The sequence below is a fragment of the Odontesthes bonariensis genome, chromosome 8 (assembly GCF_027942865.1).
Source record: "Odontesthes bonariensis isolate fOdoBon6 chromosome 8, fOdoBon6.hap1, whole genome shotgun sequence".
Classification (NCBI taxonomy): domain Eukaryota; kingdom Metazoa; phylum Chordata; class Actinopteri; order Atheriniformes; family Atherinopsidae; genus Odontesthes; species Odontesthes bonariensis.
The window spans coordinates 7,755,120-7,780,941 of record NC_134513.1 but is presented as its reverse complement, the minus strand read 5'-3'; the positions used below and the strand labels follow the sequence as shown (position 1 = coordinate 7,780,941).

The 25,822-nt window shown below is 40.7% G+C and overlaps 1 protein-coding gene across 2 annotated transcripts in view; it reads left to right on the top strand.

Moving 5' to 3' along the window:
* The window catches only part of LOC142385217 (ankyrin repeat- and BTB/POZ domain-containing protein 3-A), a 197,509-nt gene that overhangs the window by 158,954 nt on the left and 12,733 nt on the right, over window positions 1-25,822 (top strand). The window contains exons 3-8 of one of the 2 annotated variants that reach the window (XM_075471518.1): window positions 5,941-6,148; window positions 13,736-13,888; window positions 15,399-15,564; window positions 18,567-18,656; window positions 21,918-22,019; window positions 22,736-22,829. In XM_075471518.1, coding sequence (XP_075327633.1) covers window positions 5,941-6,148; window positions 13,736-13,888; window positions 15,399-15,564; window positions 18,567-18,656; window positions 21,918-22,019; window positions 22,736-22,829 — 813 coding nt within the window. The remainder of the gene's footprint in view (window positions 1-5,940; window positions 6,149-13,735; window positions 13,889-15,398; window positions 15,565-18,566; window positions 18,657-21,917; window positions 22,020-22,735; window positions 22,830-25,822) is intronic. The other variant, XM_075471519.1, reaches the window with a different exon arrangement.

Genomic DNA, 25,822 nt, shown 5'->3' with positions numbered 1-25,822 from the left:
GACACATTTCCACACTGGGCACTTGAATCGAATACAATTCGGATTTTACCTGGCTTTTGTGGGTGGTAAATGCCAAAGCTTGGGAGATACCAACGTTCTTGGTGGGGTTTAAGAGGAGGGGCCTTTTCTGCGTGTCCTTTGCTGAATGTCCTTTTCATAAACTCCACGAAATGTTCTTTCATTTCCGGCTTTCTCTTGAGTGTTTTACGTAGAGACATGAGGCGGGTGAGTGCCTGCTCTCTATTGTTAGGCAAGCGGAGTCGGGGATGACGAAACGGGAGGGGAGCTACCCAGTTATTTGCCTCATCTTTAACAAAGCCATGGTGCATAACATTCAGGAACGACTCATCTTCTGCAGAGAGTGCCAGTTTGTCATCATCTGCTGTTTGTTTAAAGATGTGTTTGCTCAGCTCATCTTTGGGTTGCATGCTCTCAAAAAGGGGGTTGTCTTCTGTGAACTTTACCTTTGTGTAGATTCTGTTTTCACAGGGAGAGAGGAAACTGGGCCGGCCGTTATCAAGTATGTTTGTCTTGTAAGAGTTCACTGTGGGTCTGTGGGCTCCTGAGAGGCAGACATCTCCAATAATTACCCAGCCAAGATCAAGCTGTTGGGCGTAAGGAGCCTCGTTTGTGCCGTTTATCTGGCGGCGAACCTTGTGAGCCTGAATCACATCTCTGCCCAGCAGGAGAAGAATGTCAGCTGATGGATCAAGTGGCGGTATTTGTGTGGCTACGTGAGAGAGGTGAGGCTGTGCGGCTGCAGCTTCAGGGGTGGGTATCTCACTTCTGTTGTCTGGGATCTGATTACATTCAGTGAGTATAGGTAGTGTTATTGACACTTTTCTGTTTATGCCCTCGATGGCAAAGCCATGAGCTCTGCGCCCTTGTGTGTTCACTGTTCCTGAGCATGTTTTCATTGTGTATGGGAGGGCCTCACCATGCAGGTTAAACATGTCAAAAAAGGGGGACCGAGCTAATGACACATTACTCTGATCATCTAAGATCGCGTACATTTTCCTTTTCTCATTGGGGGCTGAGCAGGGGTACACATTCACCAGGCAAATTTTAGAACATGACTTTCCCTGTAGTCCTTGTCCACATACCTCAGTGCAGCTAGATGTGGTCACTGTGAGGCTTGGGGTATCTGGCTCCCCGCCATGGGCCAATGGTAGGGTGCCTATATCTGTCCATGGGGGTGGCCCAGCATGCATGGCGGAAGTGTGTGAATCACTGTTGCACTCCACACAGTGAATAACAGCTTTACAGTTTTTAGCCCTGTGTTCTGTTGATGAGAGACACTTGTAGCAGATTGACAGCTCCTTAAGCAGACCTCTCCTCTCATCCAATGTCTTCATTCTGAATCCTCTACATTTGGCGAGAGAATGTGGTTTCTTGTGTACTGGACACTGTTTATTGGGGTCGAGAGGGGGAGCTTTTGGTTCATTGTTAGCTGCGCCAACCTGTGTTTTGTTCGTTGTGACGGGAACTTTGAACCGTGTTGGTCTCACTAGTGTCCTTTCTGCTTTCATGTGTGCAGGGCCACAGCTTTGCAGGATGAAGCTGGGGTCTGTTCTCATTTCAGCGTGGTTGTTGACAAACTGGACAAAATAGGAGAAAGGTGGGTAGTGAGCTTTGTGATCTTTTTTATATCTTGACCCTACTTTGACCCAAGCCTCCTGCAGGCCACCAGGGAGCTTTTCCACAATAGGGTTTATTCCTCTTGAAGAATCGAGAAAGCTGAGGCCTGGTAAATACCCTTCATCTTTTGCCGCCTCAAGCTCTTGGAGAAGGTCTGCAAGCTCTTGCAGGAGGTGACTGTCTTTATAGCCAACTTTGGGAAAACTTTCCAGGCGACTGAACAGCGAAGCCTCGATCGCTTCTGGTGAACCATAATTTCTGTCGAGCCTTTGCCATAAACGTTCAAGACCTGCTCTGGGGTTGCTAACGTGAACGGCTCTAATCCTCAGAGCATGCTGGAGGGACTCACCGCTCAGCCATTTGGTAAGTAAATCAAGCTCTTCGCAGCACTTCAAGTTCAAATCTACAGTGGCGTTGTGAAACATAGATTTCCATGCTACATAGGTCTCTGGCCTGTTATCAAACACTGTGAGTCCTGCTGTCAGGAGGTCACGACGTGAGAGGAGCACAGCGAGGTCTGATACATCAGTTTGTTGGCGCAAAGATGGAGATGGGACAGTATATGCTCCAATGTAGCTGGGGGAATGGAATGGCGGTGGCTTGGGTTGTCTGATAGGTTGATAGCTGGGCGTGTACTCACATGCAACTGTTGGCCCGCTTGGCTCGACATTTTTGATGTTATTTATGTCCCACTTTTGTTCTTTATCAGGCTTTGTCTCATCTTCCATATTAGCAACATTATGAAAGTGAGTGTTTACATATTCGTGTGTGCGGCTGGCAGCCATGGCTGTTGTAGCAGGAACCTCTGGCGGCTCTTCCAACTCTGTTTGGTCCAAAACTGCAGCCTCAAGGACCCTTGCTGCTGCGAGCGCTGCTTTAGCCTCTCCCTCTTGCTTCAGGGCGTTCATAGTAGCTACCAGCCGAGTCTTTTCCATCTCAATGCGTGCCGTTTCGACCTCCATGTCTATTTGGCGCTTGGCGTACTCTGCTCTGGTGCTGGCGGCTTCGGCGTCGGCTCGTGCTTTTGCTGCAGCAAGGCTGGCTGATGACCGGCGTGATGAAGCTGAGCTGCACTTTGATCTGACTTCTAGCTGGGAGAGTGGTGGGGTGTCTCCGTGGTTAGACATGTCTGCTTTCACTGGCGTGGAGAGTCTCAGGACCCCGACGATGCACTTGATGTGTAGGTAATCTTTTTACTCTTCTGCCCTCAGCTAAGAGCTTTAGCCTATGCAGCGAGCTAAACATATGGCTTCAGTAACCACTCGTGGAGCATTTCTTAGTTTACTGATCCATTTTACTTGTAAAACTGTGACAAAAGAAACACAATAAACAACGTTCAGTTTCAGTGTAAAAACATACATTCACACTTATTTCTGTGTGTACAATAACCAACCTGAGGTCTTAACATTAGCAATACATCGCACTTTGAATAGCAACCACAATGGTAAATGATAACATTAGCTTTACTGAGTGAATAGCGTACCGCCTTCAGTAACACAAACGCAACATAAAAGAGCTAGTAAACATGCCTAATTAAACATATATGACTTAACTTACAGATTATGCCTTTGACAAGCGCAAAAGGTGAGGAAAACGGCAGACTCGACCGAGCGACATGTTTTGGGGACTCTGCTGCACTTTATCGCTCCCACTTAGCGCACTTCTTGCTTCCAACATACGCCACCAGAGGGCAGTGTAGGGTTAACAATAAACTCAAAATCACTAGATTCTCTTAAAGGCACAATAACCAAATTAGCTGTAGACTGGAATAGCTTGAATCTGTCACAAAATAAACCTCAAATGCAGAATAAACAAATAAAACAAAACTGAGAGACAGAATAGTGAGTGGTGTATAACTCTCCACCTTCAAGCGGGAGATACTTGGTTCAAATCCTGACCTGCACAATTTCTTTTTACTGTCCTTTTCTACTTGTTTCTCACACGCTAATGGTTACAGTTAGGAGTTAAAAGTACATGATTAGGTACACGCATGGTTAGGTATACATGGTAGGGTTTAGGGAACGATACATTGACTATGCAGGTTGATACTCACATTATGATGGACACTGCTCAATCTACTAAAGAGAGAAAAATGTAATGCAGAGTTTTGCACACCTATTGGCGATTATAGGGATTCCCATAGTAATTAATGGACTTCAGGTCGACTTGCATAAGACCATATGTATGGTGGAAAGGCATCAGTATCCTAATCCAGCTACTCGCAGGTTTTAGGTTGACAATTAGCAATGGCGGCTCTTATTCACTGACTACCTCTGCTTGTTGTGTTTTGTTGATAAAGTTTGTTGATGTCTGTCATAGATAGATACCAGACAGACAAACAGTATTTTTCATAGTTGGCTTCTGTTTTCTGTTTATATGAAGGACCTCCATGATGGTTTTATTTAACAACCCAACTGGATTAAAGTTGCTACTGTGGTCATGGTTAAAAGAAACCACCAGCATTATCTTTCTGACAGCAGGTCCAGCTGGGATTTCTTTGGATTTCACTCAACACTTTTAGATGCCGCTTCAGAAGGAACCAAACAGTACCTGCTCTGAAATATCAAATCCGACCAAAGGTGCTTTAAGGCACCACACCAGTTGCGCACAGTCATGAAAGCAGAGCATGTTTGCCTAGTTTTCAATTATTTATTGATGTGTTGAATTCTTTCTGGATCATCAATGAGACTCCCTGGAGCCAGAGTGCAAACTGTGCTGTGAGCAGCGTGCTGTGTTTTCGTCTGACAGCCTCTGAACTCTGTCAGGAGGCTTTAGTGTGACAGATGGAGAACCTTAGGCTCAGACATAGTGTGTCACTCTTTCAAAGGAGGGAGGTATTCAGGCAAACATTCTTCAAACTGAGTATTTTTGGAGCTACTAATCAAACTGGGTCGGAAAAAGAATGTGTTTACATCCTCAAACATATTGTGGCCTAAACACATATTCATGCATCTTACTCCTATATTCATCAAGAGAATGCATGTTGCTTTGTTGCAGTGTCCATAATCCTGTTAGGGCTCGTAATGTCCAGCGTTCCAGCAAACTGAGTAAATAATTAGATCAATGAAGATTTCTCGGAGAAATCAACCCTGCTGGCTCACACTGCAGTATTTTCTGTCTCGGAGTTACAGTACTGACCTCATTGATAAACTTCTGTGAGGCAGTCTAAATCTGAGAACTGTCAGCGCTAAATATCTGCTACTGTACTACTGATCATCAGAATGTGAAATTCACTGCTTGTCTGATATTCTGCAAACATTTCCTCTGACTTTCATTTGAGCCCTGCTCCTGCTGTGCACGCAGGGCTTGAATTAGACCTAACTGATAGGAATGGACAAAAAAAGAGGCTTTTATCTCTGTGGGCGCAGATGTTCAGTTACAATATTTATGAGACTCCTCAGGATCTTTGGAGAGATTTGACTTGATTTCTTTGGAGATAAACAGAAGTTAGCCGTGCAAACCACTAATTATCACGCACATTTTCAGCTTTTAAACACATCTGGTGTTGTGCCTCTTAGCTGTGTATGCCAGAGACAATACAACAAGATGGAGCTGTATCGTTGCAATCTGTAAAAAGATGAAAACAACCGTTGACACTTTGATTTTGATTCTTATTCGTGAAATTTTGGTTAAGCTCACTTTCCCCACTACTTCCAGTTGAAGTAATTGAAAAGCCAGAGTAGTGTTGCCTGATATTTCTTTAGAAACTATTTTTGCTCACCAAAATGTATGTTGATGAACAGCCCATCTCACCATTTGATCTCTCATACTGGTCACTCATAATAGATGTGCCTGGAGTTGTGTCTTTTCACATTTATTTGATATTTAGCACACACACATGTAGTCACCTACACTGATATTGTAGACTCCCTGTGAAAGAAAATGAAACAGAAAAATGAGAGCTAAAAGAGGGATGATGTGCGTAAGATTCATTTAAAGGGAGCATTTTTCCACTCAAGACTGTGTGGGCATATGTGTAGTGTATGACTAACTAAATGGATGGTGAATCAGAGGGCGTGTGATTGAGGGAGTGCTTGTTTACGTCATCACAGAAGTGCTTTGAGTGCTCGTGTATTACACGAGTGTTGTAGGGGATGGATTTGCGCTCTAAGGGTTATATGTAGGTCTTTTTTTTTAATGACCAAAGCTTTTGTCAGTGTTTCGCACAATGTTATTATGTAACATTTAATCGATTTTATCGTGCCATTCTCATCTTTACACTCCCATTTTCTGAGTTTCTGCATCACATTATGCTGACACAAAATGCATGTACAGTTCTCATGTTTAAAAAAAATCTTGCAGGTGATTTGGTGTCCCGGGCCATGCATCACCTCCAGCCTCTGCACATCAAGAACCCAAGCAATGGGACTCCGGTCCATCAGAAGACCAACACCACGGTGCACTGGGAGCCAGAGGCCCTGTACACGCTGTGCTACTTCATGCACTGCCCACAGATGGAATGGGAGAACCCCAATGTTGAGCCCTCCAAAGTCACCTTACAAACCGAAAGGTGAGTCCATTAGCAAGTGTTGTATAAGAAAACTAGATTGATATGAAATATCCACGTCTGGGCCAGAATACGTCTATGGAAGTCTTTGCCAACATTTTCTCAAACCGCTATTTTAAAGAAATAATTGGGAGTCAAAAAGGCAGCCAATAATCACACAGGAGGATCAGGTGCTTGATGCTGTAGAATTCCATAGTATTGCAACAAACAAAAAAAATGTGTGGTCTTGCGCTACTCCTTTTATAGCCCAATAAGGATGACCCAAAAGTGGGCTTGACCCAATTTTTCAAAAGACAACATAGTCATTTCTGAAAATAATGGCGTTGTATGGCTGGTATTCCCATTATGCTTGGCTCGTACTCTGGCCTATTCTTAACCCCATTATTGACTAATTCTAATACTGTACTGTTTGGATGCAGCTAGTTCCTTGGTATCTGTGCCGGCATGATCGCGTCTCTACTCCTCTACTCCATGACATAAGTGTACAGCAAGGCATGTCCAGTTTAAACTAGTCTGAACTAATCATTTTTCAGGGTTCACAGCCAGGGCACACATAGTGTGTGTTTGTGGGTATTGTGGAGCTGTATGGGATCAACCATCTTTTTTTTCTCTATCCTTCTCAACTGATCGGGCTACTGGTTAAGTCAGCTTCATTTGAATCAGTGTAAGGCACACTGTTTTGTCTCCTTTGCTTCTCCTCACCACCAGTTGTAGAGGATTTTTTTTGAGGAATGCAATCTGGGACCATGTAAAAAAAAAATGAACCATGTAAAAAAACATGCATTCTGTAAAAACAAAGTCAGGCACAGCTGCTGGCAAATTTGAAATGATGCTGTAACAATCTGTGGGAATATACAGAAGAAACACTTTTTTAGAGCTAAAGGCTTCACTAATGTGAACTGCGGGGTTTCTGTTATCATTGGGAAAGGTCAGATGTTAAAAAAAATCAAATATTTATAGTTTAACGATTCAAACTTTATACTAACAATCAATAGCCATGAGCTCCTCTAACTAGCTGCCAAGCACTCTGAAAATTCAAATAATTGATACCCGCAAAGCTAGAGAAGGCTATTAGAGGAGAGCAATGTGTTTTCAGGGCACTGCTGCCTCAGTTTGTAAAGTGACAGTTCACAGGAACATTTTTTTGGGTCAAGTGCTTGCAGGATTGCTTAAAAGGCTAATTAAAACAGTGCTTGATTGTAAAAGATTGTCAGAAACATTTAGGAGACTCCAGAGTGGTGGTGCCCATTTCCACTTTGAGTGACACTTTTGCAGATGTGATCCTCATGGAAGTGTCACCAAGAAATAAGACTTTCCTGCATACTAAGTGCAGGTGAATATCTAAACAAGGCTGATGTTGTAAACAAATGTTGTGGACTGATTAAGTCAAATTAAACTAATTTTTTGCCACAATGAGCAAAGGTTTACATAATATGATTAAATGACAAACCTTTCCAGCTGTTGAGCACAGGGGTGGGTTGATCATGCTGTGGGCTTATAGACAAAATAATGGATTAAATTGGAAAGCAAACAACTGCTTGAAGCAAACATCACACAGAATAAAAAAAAGCTGAAAGTGAAAAGAGGATTCTTCCGCTACAAAACAATAATCCAAAGAACCTTCATATGCAGAGTGGATTACCTTTAAAAAAGGGCAATCTGTGGCTTTTGCTTTGGTCCTCACATTCCGCTGACCTAAGCATAACATGAACGATGGGTGAAAATGTTCCCAGAAGAAAAGTTTAATTGGAACGCTCCCTAAAGTCTCACCACCCCAATCTCAAAATCAAAGATTAGCGCCCGACATAAAAAGTGGCAATAGCTGCAGTCAAGCCCCTCAGAGGAAGCGAATTCATTGCCTTGCTTTTGCAATCTCTTTCTGTCTCTTCCCACAGCTCATGACTATAGTTGAGGGGGTTGGAACGTAGACAGACTGGTAAAGAGACAGCTTCGCCTTTCAACTCTGCACTCATCACAACAATAGACAGACTTTTGTCTGCTTGTGTGTGTCACACACACAATACTGTTTAAAAAAAAATCAGTGAGCCCATTGCTACAGTGTTTGTATCCACAAGATGCAGTGTAATGCACTGTTATCAGCTAATAATGATTATGATAACGAGCACAACATTGATCAAATCCTACTGGTTTTCAGACTTGGAGCTGAAACACAGTTAACTTGTAGGGTATTACATCATTCCCAGCTTCATGTTCTTACTTCCAAGGCTATGTGCCACCGTAAAAGATCATCTTTAGTCACTTAGATTGCTTGCACTCTGATATTTTTGCGTCGGCTGATCGAGGTTTGAATCGAGCTGTAGGAGGTCTTCTGGCGCCACAAGAGTTAAATCCCTACATTCAGCCAACACGCACCTCAAATGCTTTCCCTGTTGATATGTTGCTACTTATATCCTTCCGGCTATATGCCACTGTCATTAAGTGGCACGCCTGTTAGCGCATATATTCCTAAATTCTTGCTAAAGGTTTTCGCCCCATAAGCGATCTCGCAAGAAGCTGTGTGGGCCGGTCAGCTCTGACACTTCCCTGGGCGTCGAGCAGATTGATGGTAGCCAGGGGAACTTCGCTTGAGTGGACAGATGGACAGAATTCCAACATCTTTTCTCCTCTCTACAAAGATAAAGCTCCATCCTGACGACCCTGGGGAGCGTAAGGAGTGTCAGGCGGAGTGACATGTCAGCAGGCTCTCAGGTCCCTGGAAGGAAAACTCTATTTAGCATTCTGCTGAAAGACCCATATAACACTGCAGGATGAGAGGGAGACAGAGTATGATTAAATGATATAAACTGGTCTTTTTGGGAAGTTTTGTGAAACTTTAGACGAGCCTTTGTGAGAAGAAACACAGTTTAGGGTTGCAATGACTTTTTAAGTCTTACTTTTGAACATCTAAATGATGTTGGATAGCTTTGATAGGAATGGAATTTTTGACATTGCTAAAAAAAAAAAAAGATGAAGAATCGAGAGGAGATAAGTAAAAAGGGCTTTTGCTGTAGGCCTGCAGCATGTCTCGATGGATAACATTACCCTCAGTGTCTTCATTTCAGACTGGGCCTCCTTCTTCTTAAAACCTTGAACTCTGAATTTGTCTTTTGGGAAGCAGACATCAGTTAACGCTCCAGCTCGGATAAAAGGGAGGAGGCCTGGAGTGTCAGAGTGCTCAGCCAGCTGCTAAACAGAAGGGAAGACCTCGCCTCTCTAAGGCTCTCGCCAGAGTTCAAATTCCCTCCGGACTGTTGGTGTAAAGACAAGGATAGCTTTGTTTGCGGAAACAGATGCGAACAAAATGTAGGCTAGTCAAACACTGTGTGTCAATATCTAAAAGCTGCTGCCTTAATTACACATGTGCATTCAGCAAATTTACAAGGGGCCAGGCAGATACATGAATGGTAAACAAAACAGTCCCAGATGGTTCGTCTCTGTTGGGTATGCTGTTGTGTTTGAAATATTTTCATACACGGCAATATTATCTTTTTTCCAGTGGATCATAATGGAGAAAAGCTCTAAAGGGACCTTTCCTAATGGATTCCTAATATAATTTAACTGACTAGAACATGAACTCAAGTCATTTTATTAGATTTAATGTTTTAAGTTTTTATCATGTTCATTTGAGACTACTTCAAGGTTTTAAAAGCCTGGAAGGAAAATAGTCTGTTTTATTATCATATAAACGGACATCTGGTGAGTCGGAATTACTCCTAACTCTGTTGTAATTAGTGATTTGTTGCAGTGTCTTGAATAGTCAATAAAGGTGTAATCATGAGGGGTGAGCAGAAATGGAGGAAGAAATTCATCTTAGTATCTGTGGGGAAAAAAAGGAGAAAAAAGTGTTGTTTTTTTTATTGCCCTGCTTTAAGTAGAATGAAGCAATCACTTATTGTTTTGTCATTTGTTTACTTAAGCAGAGCAGCAAAAGGACAATTTAACAATCCTGAAAGGATATTTTTACAATACATATGAGCAGGATTTATAAGCTGCTTTATAAGATTGTCTCCATCGTTTGATCCAAATGAACAGTTCCAGAAGACTAAAAGCATTGTCATTCATACTTTTGATAATGATTAGTTCCTGGAGTCTGGTGAAAAAAGCCCACTCACTAAAGCAGGAACTCGAGGGCAGCTGATATAGGAGCTCTACCAGGACTTTTCTTCAATGATAAATAAGTTCTGAATCCAGACTAGCCCCGGGGACACCTTACCATCACCAATTAAAATTTGCCAAATAGGCTGACAGACAACAACCATCTTCCTTTCAATCAGGTTCCTGTCATTCTTGTGGTTATCTCGCTGTACTCACACCTAAAATTGGAGTCAAATCTGCAGCAAAATGATCTCATAATTACGAGAGTCCAGCAAAATTTTAGCTGGCATATCATTTTGTCATGAGCAGGATGCCTCAAACTTCTGTAAAACATTTTGTCGGAATGTTCAAATTTTAATACTGAGAAGGCTAAATAAACAGTGTAGCTGGTTTATTTTCTTTGAATCATCAATCCAGATTATAAAGAATTGTTTGCCCAATAATGGCCTAGACCTGAAAATTCCTTTGGCCCACATTTGACCTTGACTGAAAGCATTGGCTCAGGATGGGTGTGGCTGCCTAAACTCAGTTACATATCGTCCAGGCATGACCCAAATCTGCATCTTCTTTGATTTTTTTTTTTGAGCCACACCTGCCCCACAAAACACTGGACATAAACCAATGTCAAAGCCAGTTTATGACATTTTGGCCCATAACATGTCGTAACCCACGTTTGTCTTTTGAGTCATGTCTGGCCCACAAAACATGTGCCAGTCCCACAACTGAGCCATTGATTCCAAACGTAAGCCAGATTGGACCCAAATGGGTCTGCTATCTGGGAAGTCCTCTTGGAAATAAAGACATGATCTCAGATTTCTTCAAAGTTTATTATCTTTCTTCAGAACAGCTGTCAAGATTTAAGCACCAGTTTTTCTCTCTGGCTTTTCCTTCTTGGGTTTCTTCTCCAGGCTCAAAAGCGCTTCCTCAGCACCGCACTTTGGGGGATTCCTTACATTATGAGGGATTTCCTTATCATAAATTACTTAATTTTTCCCAGAGTTTGTTGCAGTTACAGCTGGCAGTCAGCTGGGGTGGAGCACTCTGCTTATTGCTAGGAGATGTGAAGCTTCTACCCCCTGACAATGGAATAAGCCACAGCAGCAGAAGCTCTGAATCACAATGGTTTTAAGGCGAGTTGGGGTGTGAATCGCTTACACCTACTGCAGTTAATTCAGGCTAAGTGTTTTAGTTACTCAGACTCTGTGTAAGTTAGTTGTAATATCTCATAATATTTAACATAATGACAAGCTTTTTTCCACAAAAATAGCCAAAAGTATGTTCTCTTGTCATTGCCTTGGTCCCAAATAAGATTGTGTAGCACTTACTGTAAACAGCCTTCCTCCAATTAAAAGCCAATTAAAAGCCATTTCTCTTGTAATATTTGAAGTAAAAATAACCCATTTGCAGACAAAACCCTTAACCAAGGTTTTGTATGAATAACTTGACAGTCTTATTTTATATTTTCTGTTGGACATAAGACTTTCCTTATAAGATATCAACAACCTATTCTTTTAAAAGTGAATTTCAGTCAGTGTTCTGCCATCATTGTCATTGTTAATGCTCAATTAGTATATTTGGCTGGACTTATAAAGTACAGCAGCTTACTTTGAATGTGAAGAGGATGTTATGTGGACTGATGGGAATTTAGATGCTGTTGCACTGCAGGGGGAAAAAGATGAAAAGGACATGAAGCAACACATTGATATACTTATGTGAGAGAAAACAAACACACTTGTGGAATGGGTGATGAAATATGAACATGTCAGCCAGGCTATGTGATTTTGATTAAAGGCTTTATTACAGCATTTAGAGAGGTTGTAGCATCTAGAACTCTTTGTGCTCTCAACTGTCCAGGCAATAAATTATCAGTATAGATTTGGTGTAGCTTCCTTTTCAGATATCATTTAGGAGATCTTTAATTACAAAGTTTGCTGTTATCACTCGGGTGTAAGACCAGAATCTGTATTAAGGGATATTATCAGTTATATTATCAGTTTTTAAAAGAAGTATCTTAAAGCATAGGGAAGACTAATATGGCCTGAACTATCAAGGACTGTTTATAATTGTAACCTTTTTGGCATTTTGGCACCTTATGTGTGTAGAATACATAAGATAGAATTAAAGTGGTAAATAGTGTTGGTAAATCTGAGCATGGTTTTAGCATCTTTAATTTTGTTTGCAGTGTTTTTCAAGATGCACTGCTTAAACGATAAATTTCTTTTTTTGGTTGCTGCATTGTATAGATCTTCTAGACACAGATTCTTTCTGATACTTGCATGAAGTCATCACTTAAAGGTACCTTATGTGTTCTCAAGCCCAACTTGCTCCCCTTGGCCCAAACACTCAGCCCTACCCTTCTGTTTTGCGGTGGTGAGAGGCCTTTTTCTTTTGAAGACCAAGGAATAGTGATCGCCTACCTAGCTGAATGACCTCCAATGCCCCGGTTGAAGGACTACATGACCACAATTACTTGATCCCTCAAAGAAAGGAGCACATTGCCTTGTCAGAATGAATGGCCAGGTGTCAGAATGAATGGCCAGGTGTCAGAATGAATGGCTAAGGCCAGGTGGAACAATTTGCATTGGACCTAAAACAGTCAATCCAAACTATAGAAATGCAGTATCTCACTTGTTGACTCATCATAGTTATGGCTTAATCTTAGTTTCAGTTCTTTTATTGTGTTTGATCACATTTCTCGTGTTTCTCTTTGCCTCTGTCTTCTGTGCTCCCTTGTGCTCGTCTGCCTCCTTTTACATTTGGATTTTGTCATTTCCTGACTGTCTTATTTTGATCTCTTTCTTTGTGTCTTTTGTAGCTTTGCTTCTCCTCCATAATTGCCTGCCTCAACCTCATTGTTTACCTGTGTCTGGCTCGTGCCTGATTATTTCTCTGTGGATTTGCTCCTTTTCCTGTTCCTGGTGAATGAGCTGGATAGAAGTGATCACAAGGGAGGAGCAAATCTCTTTAATGGTCGAGGAAATATTTGCCAGCAGTAGCAGGTGTCACCCTAAAATGGCATGGGTCTGTGGGAGAGCTCAAGGTTTATTCGGTTATTAATTGTTTAGAAATGAATGTGCCACAAAGGAAAAATACATATTTGCAATTACCTTTTGGTTAATGCATGGACTGAAAAGCAACATAATCAGTAGATTTAGTGACTGGCAACTTCCCACCTTGTGGATCTTAAAGAACTCTAAGGAATGTATGATGTGACTAAATGAGAGGTGTCGAAACCGTTCAACAACTGATAGAGGCTTTGAAATCAAGGTTTTTAAGATTCAGAATCAACTGAACTGAAAAACTCATTCAAAACTCCTGTTTCTTAACTGGAAATAACTCAAAACTACTAATAGCGTTGTTAAAACAGCCTGACATTACTTTAGGCTGCAAAATGTGACAACTGAATGTAATCTTTAGTCAATGCTCAAGGTTTTCATATAATTTGACGACATTATAGCATTACACATTTGTACTCAAATCTGTTCTCTCCTGCAGGCCGTTCCTGGTGTTGCCTCCGTTGATGGAGTGGATCCGGGTGGCGGTTGCCCACACTGAACATCGACGAAGCTTCTCCGTGGACAGCGACGATGTGAGGCAGGCTGCCAGGCTGCTGCTACCCGGCGTGGACTGTGAACCAAGACAAATAAAGTAAGAATATGCTACAAGTCACACTGCAACAAACATGCTGTTCTGAAGGCAGAAATTATCTCATTGGCTTACGATCCAAACCAGCACAGAGAAATGTTTCAGAAATCTGTTTTTTCATAGGAACGAGCTGAGTGGAAAATCTCACGAAGATGCAAAGTGTGGACAGTGCGTCCAGATCTGCCTGCCTTTAAGGCGGCGCCTTTCTTGATTGGCAGATATTGGAAGGGATGTCCATATTTCTCTCTCTGTAGTGCATGATATCATTAAATTAGTGGAATGGGGGAATTTTATTCCATAAAGGGCCAGCTGACACTATCCAATCACTTGATATGCTCGATGCCTGAACATCTTTAAAATGTTCTGAAAAGGAAAGGCAACATTATAAAGTGGTCAAAGCTTTACTGTCCCAACTTGTTTGGAATGTGTTGCCGGCCTGAATTATTTCCAAGTACCATCCTTATGTTGAACACAGATAATCCAAGAAACCTATTAATTTAATATAATTGGATTAATTGCCATCAAATGAGCTACATACATGAATGTGATTATTTTCCATCTTGTCCAAATAAAAATAAATAATAAATTGATTTGTCAAATACTTTGATAATAGCATTCCAATCAGCCACAGATGTGCACTGTGTTCAGTGCTAATTCGCAAATGTTTGTGTACAAACACTCAACAAACTGAAGTGTTACCGTGAGTGTGTTAGCACATTAGCATTTAGCTCATTTCAGCCACAGAGAGATACTTTAATGACTGCAGACTCTAAGTCTGTGTAAGCTGATATTTCAAAGGTTGTTTATTATAAAGGGGCACTCAGTATTCCTGTGAGCATATTTGTCCTCATCGAATGGACAGCAGTAACCAATAAATCTTGCCTGTGTTAGTCACTTTTAGCATCTCCTGTTTCGTCATCTCTTTTCTCTAATTCACAAACTATTACAGAGTCCTTAACCACAGGTCTCTCACAGCATCTCACCCACTAATCTCGTCATTTTTGTTAGAGGGTCAGTGAGAGTTTGAGAGTTTTCACATTTCATATATTTGCTCAGAAGTAATAAATCGAACAGGGGAGATGTGTGTTGCCAATTAGCATCTCTTTACAAATGCCAGATATAATTGTCAGGTAGATTTAGGCAAATATCACGAATAGATTTCTCTGTGACCCTGTGGGAACGATAGACGCTGACAGCATAAATTAAGAAGCGTTACTAGAAACAAGAGTGAGAAAAAATGAGTCATAGTAGAAGCCACATCTGGAGAAGCGCTACTGCAGAAAATAGAGATGACAAAAGTTAGTGTTGACAACTCAAACATTAGTGAATCGACTTTGAATCCAGCAGCTCAATACTTATAAAGTTGCACTTCATTTTAGTTGAAGTAGTGAAAAGTAGAGCAACAATCATTTTCCCTCAGCATGCAGAGAAGATGGATATCCACTGATCTCAAAATCCACTTTGATTCAGTTCCACTTAATCACAGTAATGGATCTGCTGTTTCTGTCTGCAGAGCCGAGGACTGTTTCTGCGCCACCAGGAAGCTTGATGCAGCCTCCACGGAGGCCAAGTTCCTGCAGGATCTCGGCTTCAGGATGCTCAACTGCGGACGAACGGACCTGGTCAAGCAGGCCGTCAACCTGCTGGGGCCTGATGGCATAAACAGCATGAGCGAACAGGTCAGACAAACTAACAAACACCCTTAAAATCCCTACAGAGCCGTAGTGGAGAGTAAAACAGTGAATTTGAGACATTACCTGGTTCGGTTTACAAACACACAAACTGGGCTCAGACTTCTCCCAGTCAGTAACACACTGTGCTCAATTCTGCCTTATAACAGTCTTTCTGTGTCAATTTCGGTTCAGAATGTAATGAACTGATATTACTTTCAACAGTGATAGTTTGGATTTGTTTGTGTCTGCGCTGCACGGAAACAGGCATCATCTGAATTTTTGTCGCAGTGTGCATCACTCTTAAAAAACACGCCACCGGTTCTTCTCAGTGTTGTCTGCTGAACCCACAGTTCACAGAAGGGTCTCCAGCCCTCTGTATGACTTCAGGGGCCAGATACATAAGCAATGCATACACACAAAAAACATGCGTACGCCATTTTGTCCACACAAAATGCTATTTATAAATGAAGGATGTGTGGTGAGAATATGCGCACCTCACATGTTCCTCAGACAATGTCTGCACATATTTTTATTGCAATATAACCCTGCTATGAGGAGGAAACGAAAAAGAAGTAACACAAGTTACCATAAAACCAAACTGATCATTTTCTGGAGCTTCTTGGTACTGTAGGAATTTTTTTCAAATTTTGTTTCTCATCATGGATTTTCACAATATACTCTTAAAAGTAAACATGGGTGGTATGAATAACTGAATTATGACAGTGGAAGACATTTTCTAATGAGACTTTAAAAAGAAAAGAAATATTGTTAATATTAATAAGCATGTTCTTTTTTTACCTCTCCAATCGTTTGCTCTGAACTTTCAGAGTGGATCACTTGTTGCATTTTCAGTTCAAACAGTTTCCGTTCCGTTTACTGCAGGACCTGAACTGTGTTAGTGCTCTTTTTTTCATTTATTTTTTCCATTTTAATTGCAGACTCATTTTTCTGTTCAGAATTAAGCGGGTATTTGTGACTTTTTTGCGGTTTTGTTTGAAGGAATCCATAGTTCGCTGCCAGGGGTTGTGTCGGTTGGCTTTGCATCTTCCCATTTGATGTTTTCCCTGTTTTAGTTTCAGCTGTGTTCACTTCGTCTCTTTGTCCCTGTCGTCAGTGCCTCCTCTTGTTTGTTGTCAGTTCAAGTCTGTCCATCCCTTTTGTTCCTGTTTGACCTTTTAGCTCCTCTACTCTTAGAATTTCTTTTTTTTATTATTATTATTCCTGTTTGGATGTGTTTGTAGTAGTTCAGTGGCCTTAAAAACCAGCCTCTTAACTTCAGTGTTTGGGCCCATTCAGAACTGAACGGTTAGAGGTGTTAAGCTTGTTGCTCGTTTTTATTAGACCTAAAGTTTTCTGATTAACCTAATTTTTTTTTGTGGGAGCAACATTGACAATTTGTCACAGAGAACAATAAAAGCTCCAAATACTATGCCAAAGAAAATGTTATTAAGCAGCATTGCACTTATTAATCCTGTGCAAAAGGATCTGACAGAAAAACCTTCAAAGGGCACAAATTCAACAATTCCACTTTTATTCATATCATGTGAAACAACAGTTCGACACAATATTTGTACATAAAATCAAAAAGATATCGGCAAAACACGAAGGTAAAAACAAAATAGACATCAAGAAGAGGAAAACAACTCACATATAAACATCAACCGCAGACCTGCAAGAAAAAAAAGAGATTTAAAAGAGGGATATGAATAGAAAGTGTAAAGCATGTTTTTTTTTATATATATAAACAGCTGCAGGTTGAAGCTTAGTTCTTGCTGTTTATCCAGAGAGTGGAGAAGAAGAGGTGTTGTAAGCCGATACTGCAACACATTTACTGGCAGGTAGGGTCGATATCTCAGTCTTCCTGCATCCAAGTGGGAAAGTCATTTGGGAATTTCCACCTTCCCCCGACTCTGGAAATATACCTTGTGCTGCTAATTTGAAGCTAATAGGGCAGTCTGATTTGCTTTGTCCATATATATATATATATATATATATATATATATATATATTGATATATATATATATACGGTAGCTGGTTAAGTTCAATTAAGATAACCCTGAGCAGCTTTCCTCTCAGATTCTCTAAAGCCTTCACATGTAAAGCTTTGTGTTATGTTTACAAAACATCTTTTTATAGATTTATTCTGAATGCATTTTCTCGTCCCTTGAAACTCAGCCTGAATGATCACCCGATTTGATATTGCAGTTGCATTGAATAAAAGGCCATCCAGACTTATATATTCTTGTAAAACTGGCAAAAACCGAGCAAGAGACCAGAAAGCATTATAGGAGCCATAAAACCATCTGAGCTTACGGTGCTGATGATCCGGGTCTATCACTCCCTAGTCATCTGCTGATTAAGTAAATTGGTGTCTTGGAAATATTTGAGAATGAATCACCGAAGAGGGATTTCAATCTTTGGCACAATATGCGGCGGTGTGTCACGAGTGAGTCGTAAAAAGGCCTCTGTTGAACGTAATGGTCCAGATCAGACTTATGATTGAGGTCTGTTTTATAGACCCTTGTTCAAAACACCCCAGCAGGTCTGATAAATGGAAGGAACTTGCTGCCTCGTTTGCAGTGAAGTGCTATTGTTTTCTTTTCTTTTCTGTTTTTTTTAAAATAACAATCAGCAGATGGTGGTACGCAGAGATACAGTATAAGTTGAGCTCTCACTCTGGGTTATAAGTTTCATCTAACTGGAGGAGTTACTGGGAGGTGCCCTATAAAAGCTGTCATGTAGACAACAAAGCAGACTGAAATCCCACACCAGCTATAATTGATTGCCTAAAAACTTGTTTGTGTTCCTTAGAATTGAAGTTTGTGTGTTATCCCGGGGTGACTAGCAGATAGCAGTTTGCACTTGCTTGCTCAGCCTTTGTAGCAAACCGCTATTACGCACTAGACCCCTAAGACACCTTCAATTTTAGTAGAAATTTTATAAATAAGCTTCGGGCAGCAAACTGGCTTTTCATGCGTCCTCCCCCTCTTTCCTCCCCCTTTTGCAGGGCATGACCCCTCTCATGTACGCCTGTGTCCGCGGTGATGAGGCCATGGTCCAGATGCTGCTTGACGCAGGTGCCGACATCAACAGCGAGGTCAGTGTTGAGCGTCAAACACGGCAGTGCCACAATGATCTCACACTTTTGTTCCACTTTAATGTGTTCACTCACTTTTTTTTTCTTTGTGCCAGTGAAAACTATGAACCCACTTTGTGTTGCTCTTTCCCACCTTCTCCATTGACACTATCTCACCTGCTCTCGGCATGCTCCCTCTTCTCCCGGCAGCTCATTACATGAAGTGCACTGATAAGCAATAAATGATGGTTTGTCTTTACACTGATACAGAATAAAAATCCATTTATAGTCTCTCAGCTTCGGCAGCCACTTCATTGCGTTTTGCTCTGCAGATATCCAACACTGGTTTGCTTTATAGCACATCACTAATGCATTTCTGCTGTACAAGCTGGTGCACTTTGCGTAACTTGCTACCACAGACTGTGCATGAACTTTCCAGCACGTGTTTATGTGAAAATAATAAAGTCAAATTGAGGCTCTTCTATTTTGATTTCCTGCTTTTGCCTAAGTGCTCATCATTTCTCCTCTACCTCATTGTTAAATGTTGTGATTGCTCTATTGGTTTAGTGGCTGCGATTAGCGCAGTATTGACTCAAAAACAAAGGAGGATCTGTCAAAACCATTTTGGAGTTTATTGAAAAATAAATGTTTGAAGGCTTATTTTACCAAATTTCTGAAAAAAAAAGAAAGAAAACATGCATGCAGACAGTTTTCTGTTCGTGGTTTCAGCTGTTGCACCAATATAATGGGAATGTTTGTTTTTCTCCTCAAAGCAACAACTCCTTTAAAAGAAAATATCTTGGTTTAGCTAGATCGGCTGTGCACAGCATGAGGGGCTGGAAGGGGGTGGAAGCCACTTTTTTTTGATCCCCTCAAAAACACCAAAACTCCACACATGCTGAGGTAATCCTAACCCTATCAAAACACGAGCATCAGCCGCCTCTCTTTGTCTAACATCGGTGTGTGAAAGTGAAGTAGAAAATTGAAAGGACTGTTGAACACATCATGTTGGCTGCGGCTCGACCCTGTTATCTCCTGTGTGACAGTGAGCGGCATTAACACCATCCTCCACTCCTGCTCCTCCCTATAAAAGAACTAATTTGCTGCAGCAGCGTGTTGTCATGTAGCAGATGTCACAGCCGAACGATGTCATCGTACGCCGACAATGTGAGCAGACGTTTGACTTGTACGATGGCACATAAGCTGAGACTCCGTATTAATGAAGAGAGTGAGAGCTGTGGGAATGTGATTTGGGTTCAATTTGTGTGTTTTGTTTTACATCGTACTTTTTTGTGTGTGCTTAAGGTTGTGTTTTGTGAGAGGTTGTAGCGTTTTCTATGTTGGTGTTTTTTGTAGGGCTGTGCAACGATTAAAATTTTCAATCTAATTAATCACATGATTTCCCTGATTAATCACGATTAATCGCATTTGCACGCAAAATCCAAAAATGAATTCAAAAGTAGTGTATAGCTTTTAGCATTTAGTTTTATTTTAAATGTGCTGCCATATGAAAGTGCCATAACATTTGCTGTGCAAACACACTTTTAACATCTTTATGTAGTTTTTATGTAGAAGCCTCGCTCCACTGTCTGTTTCCTTGAATGACTTGCTGGTATTAGTTGTGTTTTTTGCCTTTAAGTGATATTTTAGACTGGAACTACTACGGTGAGAAGACAATTCAACTTGGCTGTGTTTACAGATGACTTTGGTTCTGTCGACTCTGCTGTCTGGAAGAAGTTTAAAATGAAAATGACCGAGTAAAAGTTCCGTACCCTTCTCCATGTTTGGTGGATCCACCAATTACTGTCTTTTCTGGTTCCGCAGCAGACAGCAACAGACTTTTACAAAATAAAAGCCTGTGAGCAACAGCTCTTTACAATAATAATATAAATAATCTATATAAATATCGCTAATTGCAATAAAATATTTGTCAGCGTTAAATAATCAATTAGTTAACGCGATAATAACGGGTTAACTCGCCCAGGCCAAGTATTTTGTTTACCACTTTCTCTTTTGTTGTAATTTCTGGATTTTGGATTTTTTTCGTGATTCCTCAAAATTCTTGTGTGCGTGTGATTTTGGTTTTGTTGTGTCTTATCCAATATTGTTGTGTTTTGCAACTTTGGAGCCTCTATAAGATGGACTGTGTAAGCCTCCTGAGTGCATAAGATGAAGAAACCAAGTGTTACCTCCATAGCTGGTGATGTACAGTATACTCAAGTAAACCTCTGCAACTACAATATAAACTCACAATAGCACCAAGGGTGGATTGTGAACCATCTAGAACCAAGCCTGGATTTAGATCCAAAACATCATCAAAACGTAATCACCTCTATGTTGGGCCACGCGCCGCCTCTGTAAAAGTTTCAAGCAAAATCCTCCTAACAAGCAAGAAACCAAACTTATAACTTTCTTCCCTGAGGGAACAAGCTGAAAAACATTAAATGATTCACCTGCTCTGTGCTGATGTACTGATGTTGTAACTCAAAACCTCAAGATCAAATCCATCTGCACTGATCAATACGCCTGAGAGCAGTCGGTAAAGAAAAACAGTCTTTTGTGAATTTGGTGAACTAAGCCTTCAGATAAAAAAATTTGCGCTTATGTTGCATGTCGCTGATTGAACCAGTTTTGTTCAACTCTCTCTGTGCAGTCTTTGTCAGTGAATACCTCAGTTTCTGCTGAAGCCGCCTGTGATTATAATAAGTATTTAATTATTCATCCTTGTGAACACAAAATCACCAACAGTCCCACTGCTATTTAGCCTCGGAGCGCAAATGAAATGGGACGTTAGATTAAATGTCTGTGTCCTCCGGGGATCGTTCAGAATTTTTTTTCTTGAAGTCACTCAGTCATAAAGCAGATTTAAGAACCAGAGAACAACATCAGACTGTTTTATTTCCCTCTGTTGCTGCTTTGTTTATGAGTCAGCGCTACCAGTGTTGTCGGTGACTGTAGTCAGTGTTGCGTTTTCTCTCTGGTTTCATTCGCTTTTGAAATGAGACCCCATGAAAAGGTGGAGCCAGACAGTAACGACAGCGTACCACCAGAAAGCCCTGTCCAGGCAGATAGAGTAACTGGTTTCTCATTTAGAGTGAGGAGATGAGACTCGCACTGCTCAAGATTTTTCTGTAAAACTCAAGAGGAAAATCTCCCTCTGCCATCTTGCCCTCCTTTGCTTACACCTCTCTTTCTGCATACTGCTTTCCTCCCTCCCGCCCTGAGCTCTGAATGTTAATGGCTGTGTATCTCTCTCCCTGAACTTCACCTATGACTTCCCAGGTGCCAAGCACAGTAAACAAGCACCCCTCAGTTTATCCTGAAACGCGCCAGGGGACGCCACTCACTTTCGCCGTGTTACACGGACACGTCCCTGTCGTGCAGGTAGTGACGTTTATGACCTGTAACCATTAACCTCTGGCCCTTGCCCTCACCTTTGTATCAAACTGAGGATAAGAATGATGATGATTGCTATGTGCATCATGATAATGATGCCAAATGTCTTTTTTATTTCTCCTTCTTGGTCCTATCTGTGCAGTGATTACTAAGAGGAGAGGACTTGGTGAACTGTTTTTATCTATGTATGCTCTTAAGATGTGAAGATGTGACTCCCCCCTCTGGTTTTCACTCTAACCGCAGCAGAAGTAGTGAGAAACTTCCTGAGCCGAGCTAAACGGAGCAGCCAGCCTGATACACAGCCTCGGGGATGCCTAATGTCTCTTCATTTTTAATATATAATGTGTTTTGTTGCAATAGTTAACAGTATGAGCTGACTGGAAGCCTGATGTGCACTGTTGCCTTCGGGATTTTTTTCAATTTTTAATCTGCATCATCCCAGTCAGAGTTTTGGTAATAAGAAAAGAAACTCTTCCCCCTCAGCTCGACAGAATCTAATGAGGAAATGAAGCTATGAGTGTGTTTAGTATTCAGAGTTCTCTAACTGAGGTGATTTAGGTTTCCAGCAGTTGAGGCTTCTCCTCTTGCCAAGCCTGAATGTAACATCCCATCTCCCCCTCGCCTGTTTTTCTCCTCCGTACTCTCCCGTTTTGTTTGTTTCCCTGCTCCTTCTCCCCCTCCTTCCCCTTCCGTCCCTGCCACAGTTGTTGCTGGATAATAGAGCGAATGTGGAGGGCGCCCTGCAGGATGGGACAGAGAACTACACAGAGACGCCGCTTCAACTCGCCGCTGCTGCAGGTAAACTCATGCAAACTGCAAAGACTTGGATCATACATGTGCATTTTTAACACCAGTATTCTTATTACTGATTCAATTCAATTCAATTCAAATTCAAAAATACTTTATTTATCCCAGAGGGAAATTAAATGTTGATGTAACTCAATTAAATCAAGGAGTTATTGTAGATGCTGATGGCTGTGGGCATGAGGACTTGAGAATGAGGGCATGCTTGACTGAGTAAACCAGGGACTGATGAATTGATTCATCACCTTCAAGGATACAGTGAATTTTAAAATGCTCTTTCTTATTAGTTCAATACTATATCAAAGAAGCTGGCACAAAATTGACTAGAAATATGGATTAAATTATGGTGGAGAAAGTATTTACATCCTGTACTACAATTCTGTAATTCTGGTGAAGAAAGATAAACTGTATACATTGATCCAAGATTGATTGGTCTTTGGAGATACTGAAAAGCCTCAACTTGCCCTCACAAACAAAAAAACATTTTCTTGACGACATGAAGCAAAAACAAAATAGCATGCTCTAAAGAGTACTCAAAGATCACTTTGTCATTGTGGCGAGATAACTTGTGCTTTTAAAAAGCTTGGGTGGGTAATGTGCAGCTCGAGCTCCCAGGTGCGTCCCACGCACTGCCTGTGCAATTGGACCATAAAAAGAAATCTTAAACTGTGACGTGAGTAAAAAGGGTGTCAATAAATATCCGTAAGAGCGAGAATTGAAGACTGCTGGGTAAAGCGAATTTGCATAAATGTATTCTCGATAACCCCAATTAAATCATTGTTTACCTTTATACCATGTCACAAAAATATCATCATACCTTTCTTTAAACCTCACGATAAACTTGTATATTAAATTGAATCCTTTTCAACACATTTAACTTTTAAAATAGAAATTTTCTAAGGTGGACTGAGCATGATGTTAAAGTTCCCTTTAAAAAAGTGCTGAATTTCTCTCAAAGCATCAGCTCAGCAGATTGTTATGGAAGTGAACAGGAAGATTGTACGCACTTTTTACACTTTTAACACTTTTTTACACCAGCAAATAAACAGTTTTCCTCCCTCCTTCATACTCAACACAATGCAAATTTCTTTTTATTATTTTGTAATACAGTAGCCTACACAAATTTGTACTTAAGTACAATAATTGAGGAAAGGACAGGAAACAGGAACACTGAACTGACACCAACTTATTGCTCAATTTGAAGGTAATTCCAGCAGCCAGTTAGCTTACCTTAGCTTAGCTTAGCTTAGCTTAGCTTAGCTTAGGGTAAACACTGGAAACAGCAAAGTTGGCTCTGTGAAAAAAAAATGCCTTACAGATCATCTCTTAATTTCTACCAAAATTAACTTAGGGAGGCGCGGCTAGCTTGAGATAACCATGCTAACAGTTTCCGTCCATGTCCAGTCTTTATGCTAAGCTAACTGTTAGCTCCAGCTGTATATGAAACTTACAGATATCAATCTATTAACACCTATCACAATCAAAAAAAAAAAAAAAAATGCATTCCTCAAAATGTCAAACATAACTTTTTTTGATTGACTTTTTATTTGCATAAAATCCTCATGAAGTTAACATTTAATTAATCCTGAAAACAAGCTAAAACACAGGAGGGAAATTGACAGTGACCTTGAAAAAGGTGTAGGCAGTCACGTTGCCATGGTAACAACTGATTAAACCTGATAGCCACAGAAAATTAACACAAGTAACATCTGACTCATTACATAATAAATAATGCAGATGAAATAAAGACCACAGTCCCACAGCTAATTACTTCACTTCCAATGCACAAGAATAGGCCTACATTTATGCAGCTTCAAGCTTCTGTTCGACAATTCTGTTTTATTATGCTGTCACAATAATCATAGCCTACTGGGGTATAAAAGCTAAAAAAAGTACCACAAATTTTTATGTGGTAGGTTATTATCCAATTTATCAAAAATGGAGCAGCATCTTCACTATTTCAAGAAGATCTTGTGTTTGGTGTACTGTTGGTGTTCAAATATCTATTCCACACACTCCCGTTTCATCCTTGGCAGAGCAGATTTCACTGCCATGGTCACTTGATTTGCACCCCTCTTTGTCTCAGAGGCTTAAGTGTGAAGATAGATCTTTATGAAACAGCCATTTGAAAGAAGGCAAGGAAGTATTTACCTTGAGGAAACTCAATCAGGAGATAAAACAGTCAATGAAAAGAGAAAAAGAGAAATCAATTAAATTCGGGAACAACTCTCCAATGAAAGTATTTTTTAAGAAGAGGCTGAAAGGAAGACACTGACTCTTCTGACCTGATTTCTTCTGTTAGATTGTTCCAGGATATAGGGGCTTTGACCTCAAATGTTCTATTAACTCTGGAGGTACTTAAACTATGTCTCTGGGACAAGTAAAAGTCCTCTGCCAGAGGATCTCAGTCTATACCGGCTCATATGTACTAAAAGGTCCAATAAATGATAAGGTGAAAGGCCAGGGTTTTAAAGGTCAATAATAAGATCTTAAAATTATATCTAAAACATACTGAGAGTCAGTGCAATGAGGCTGAAACAGGAGTAATGTGCTATTTTGTCTTAGCTCTTGTTAAAAAGTTTACATTCAGTGTGGAATAACAGTTTTTTGGTTAGAATAAAGAAGCACTGTGGTCTTCTAAATCAAAAAAGTAGTTTTACCTCCATGTACCAACACTTTGGATCGAGAAGAGGTCCTGACTTCTGCAACACAGTTTCACAGAAGAGAGACTGTGTGAAAAACACGATGTAATAACGTGCATGTTTTCCTACTGTGTTGCCTTTCTTTCTGTAACACTATAAGCTTGTGGGAACACCTTTATTCCTTAGTTACAAATATCTGTCTGGTTTCTCTGAATGTATCATGCAAATGAAGTAATTCTAAATGGAGATCCTTAATCATCTGAACAATTTGTCCCCACAGACTCTCAGAATGGTAAATCCTCCCATCCCCATCTTTCCTCAGGACAAAGTCTTTTATGGCCTCTG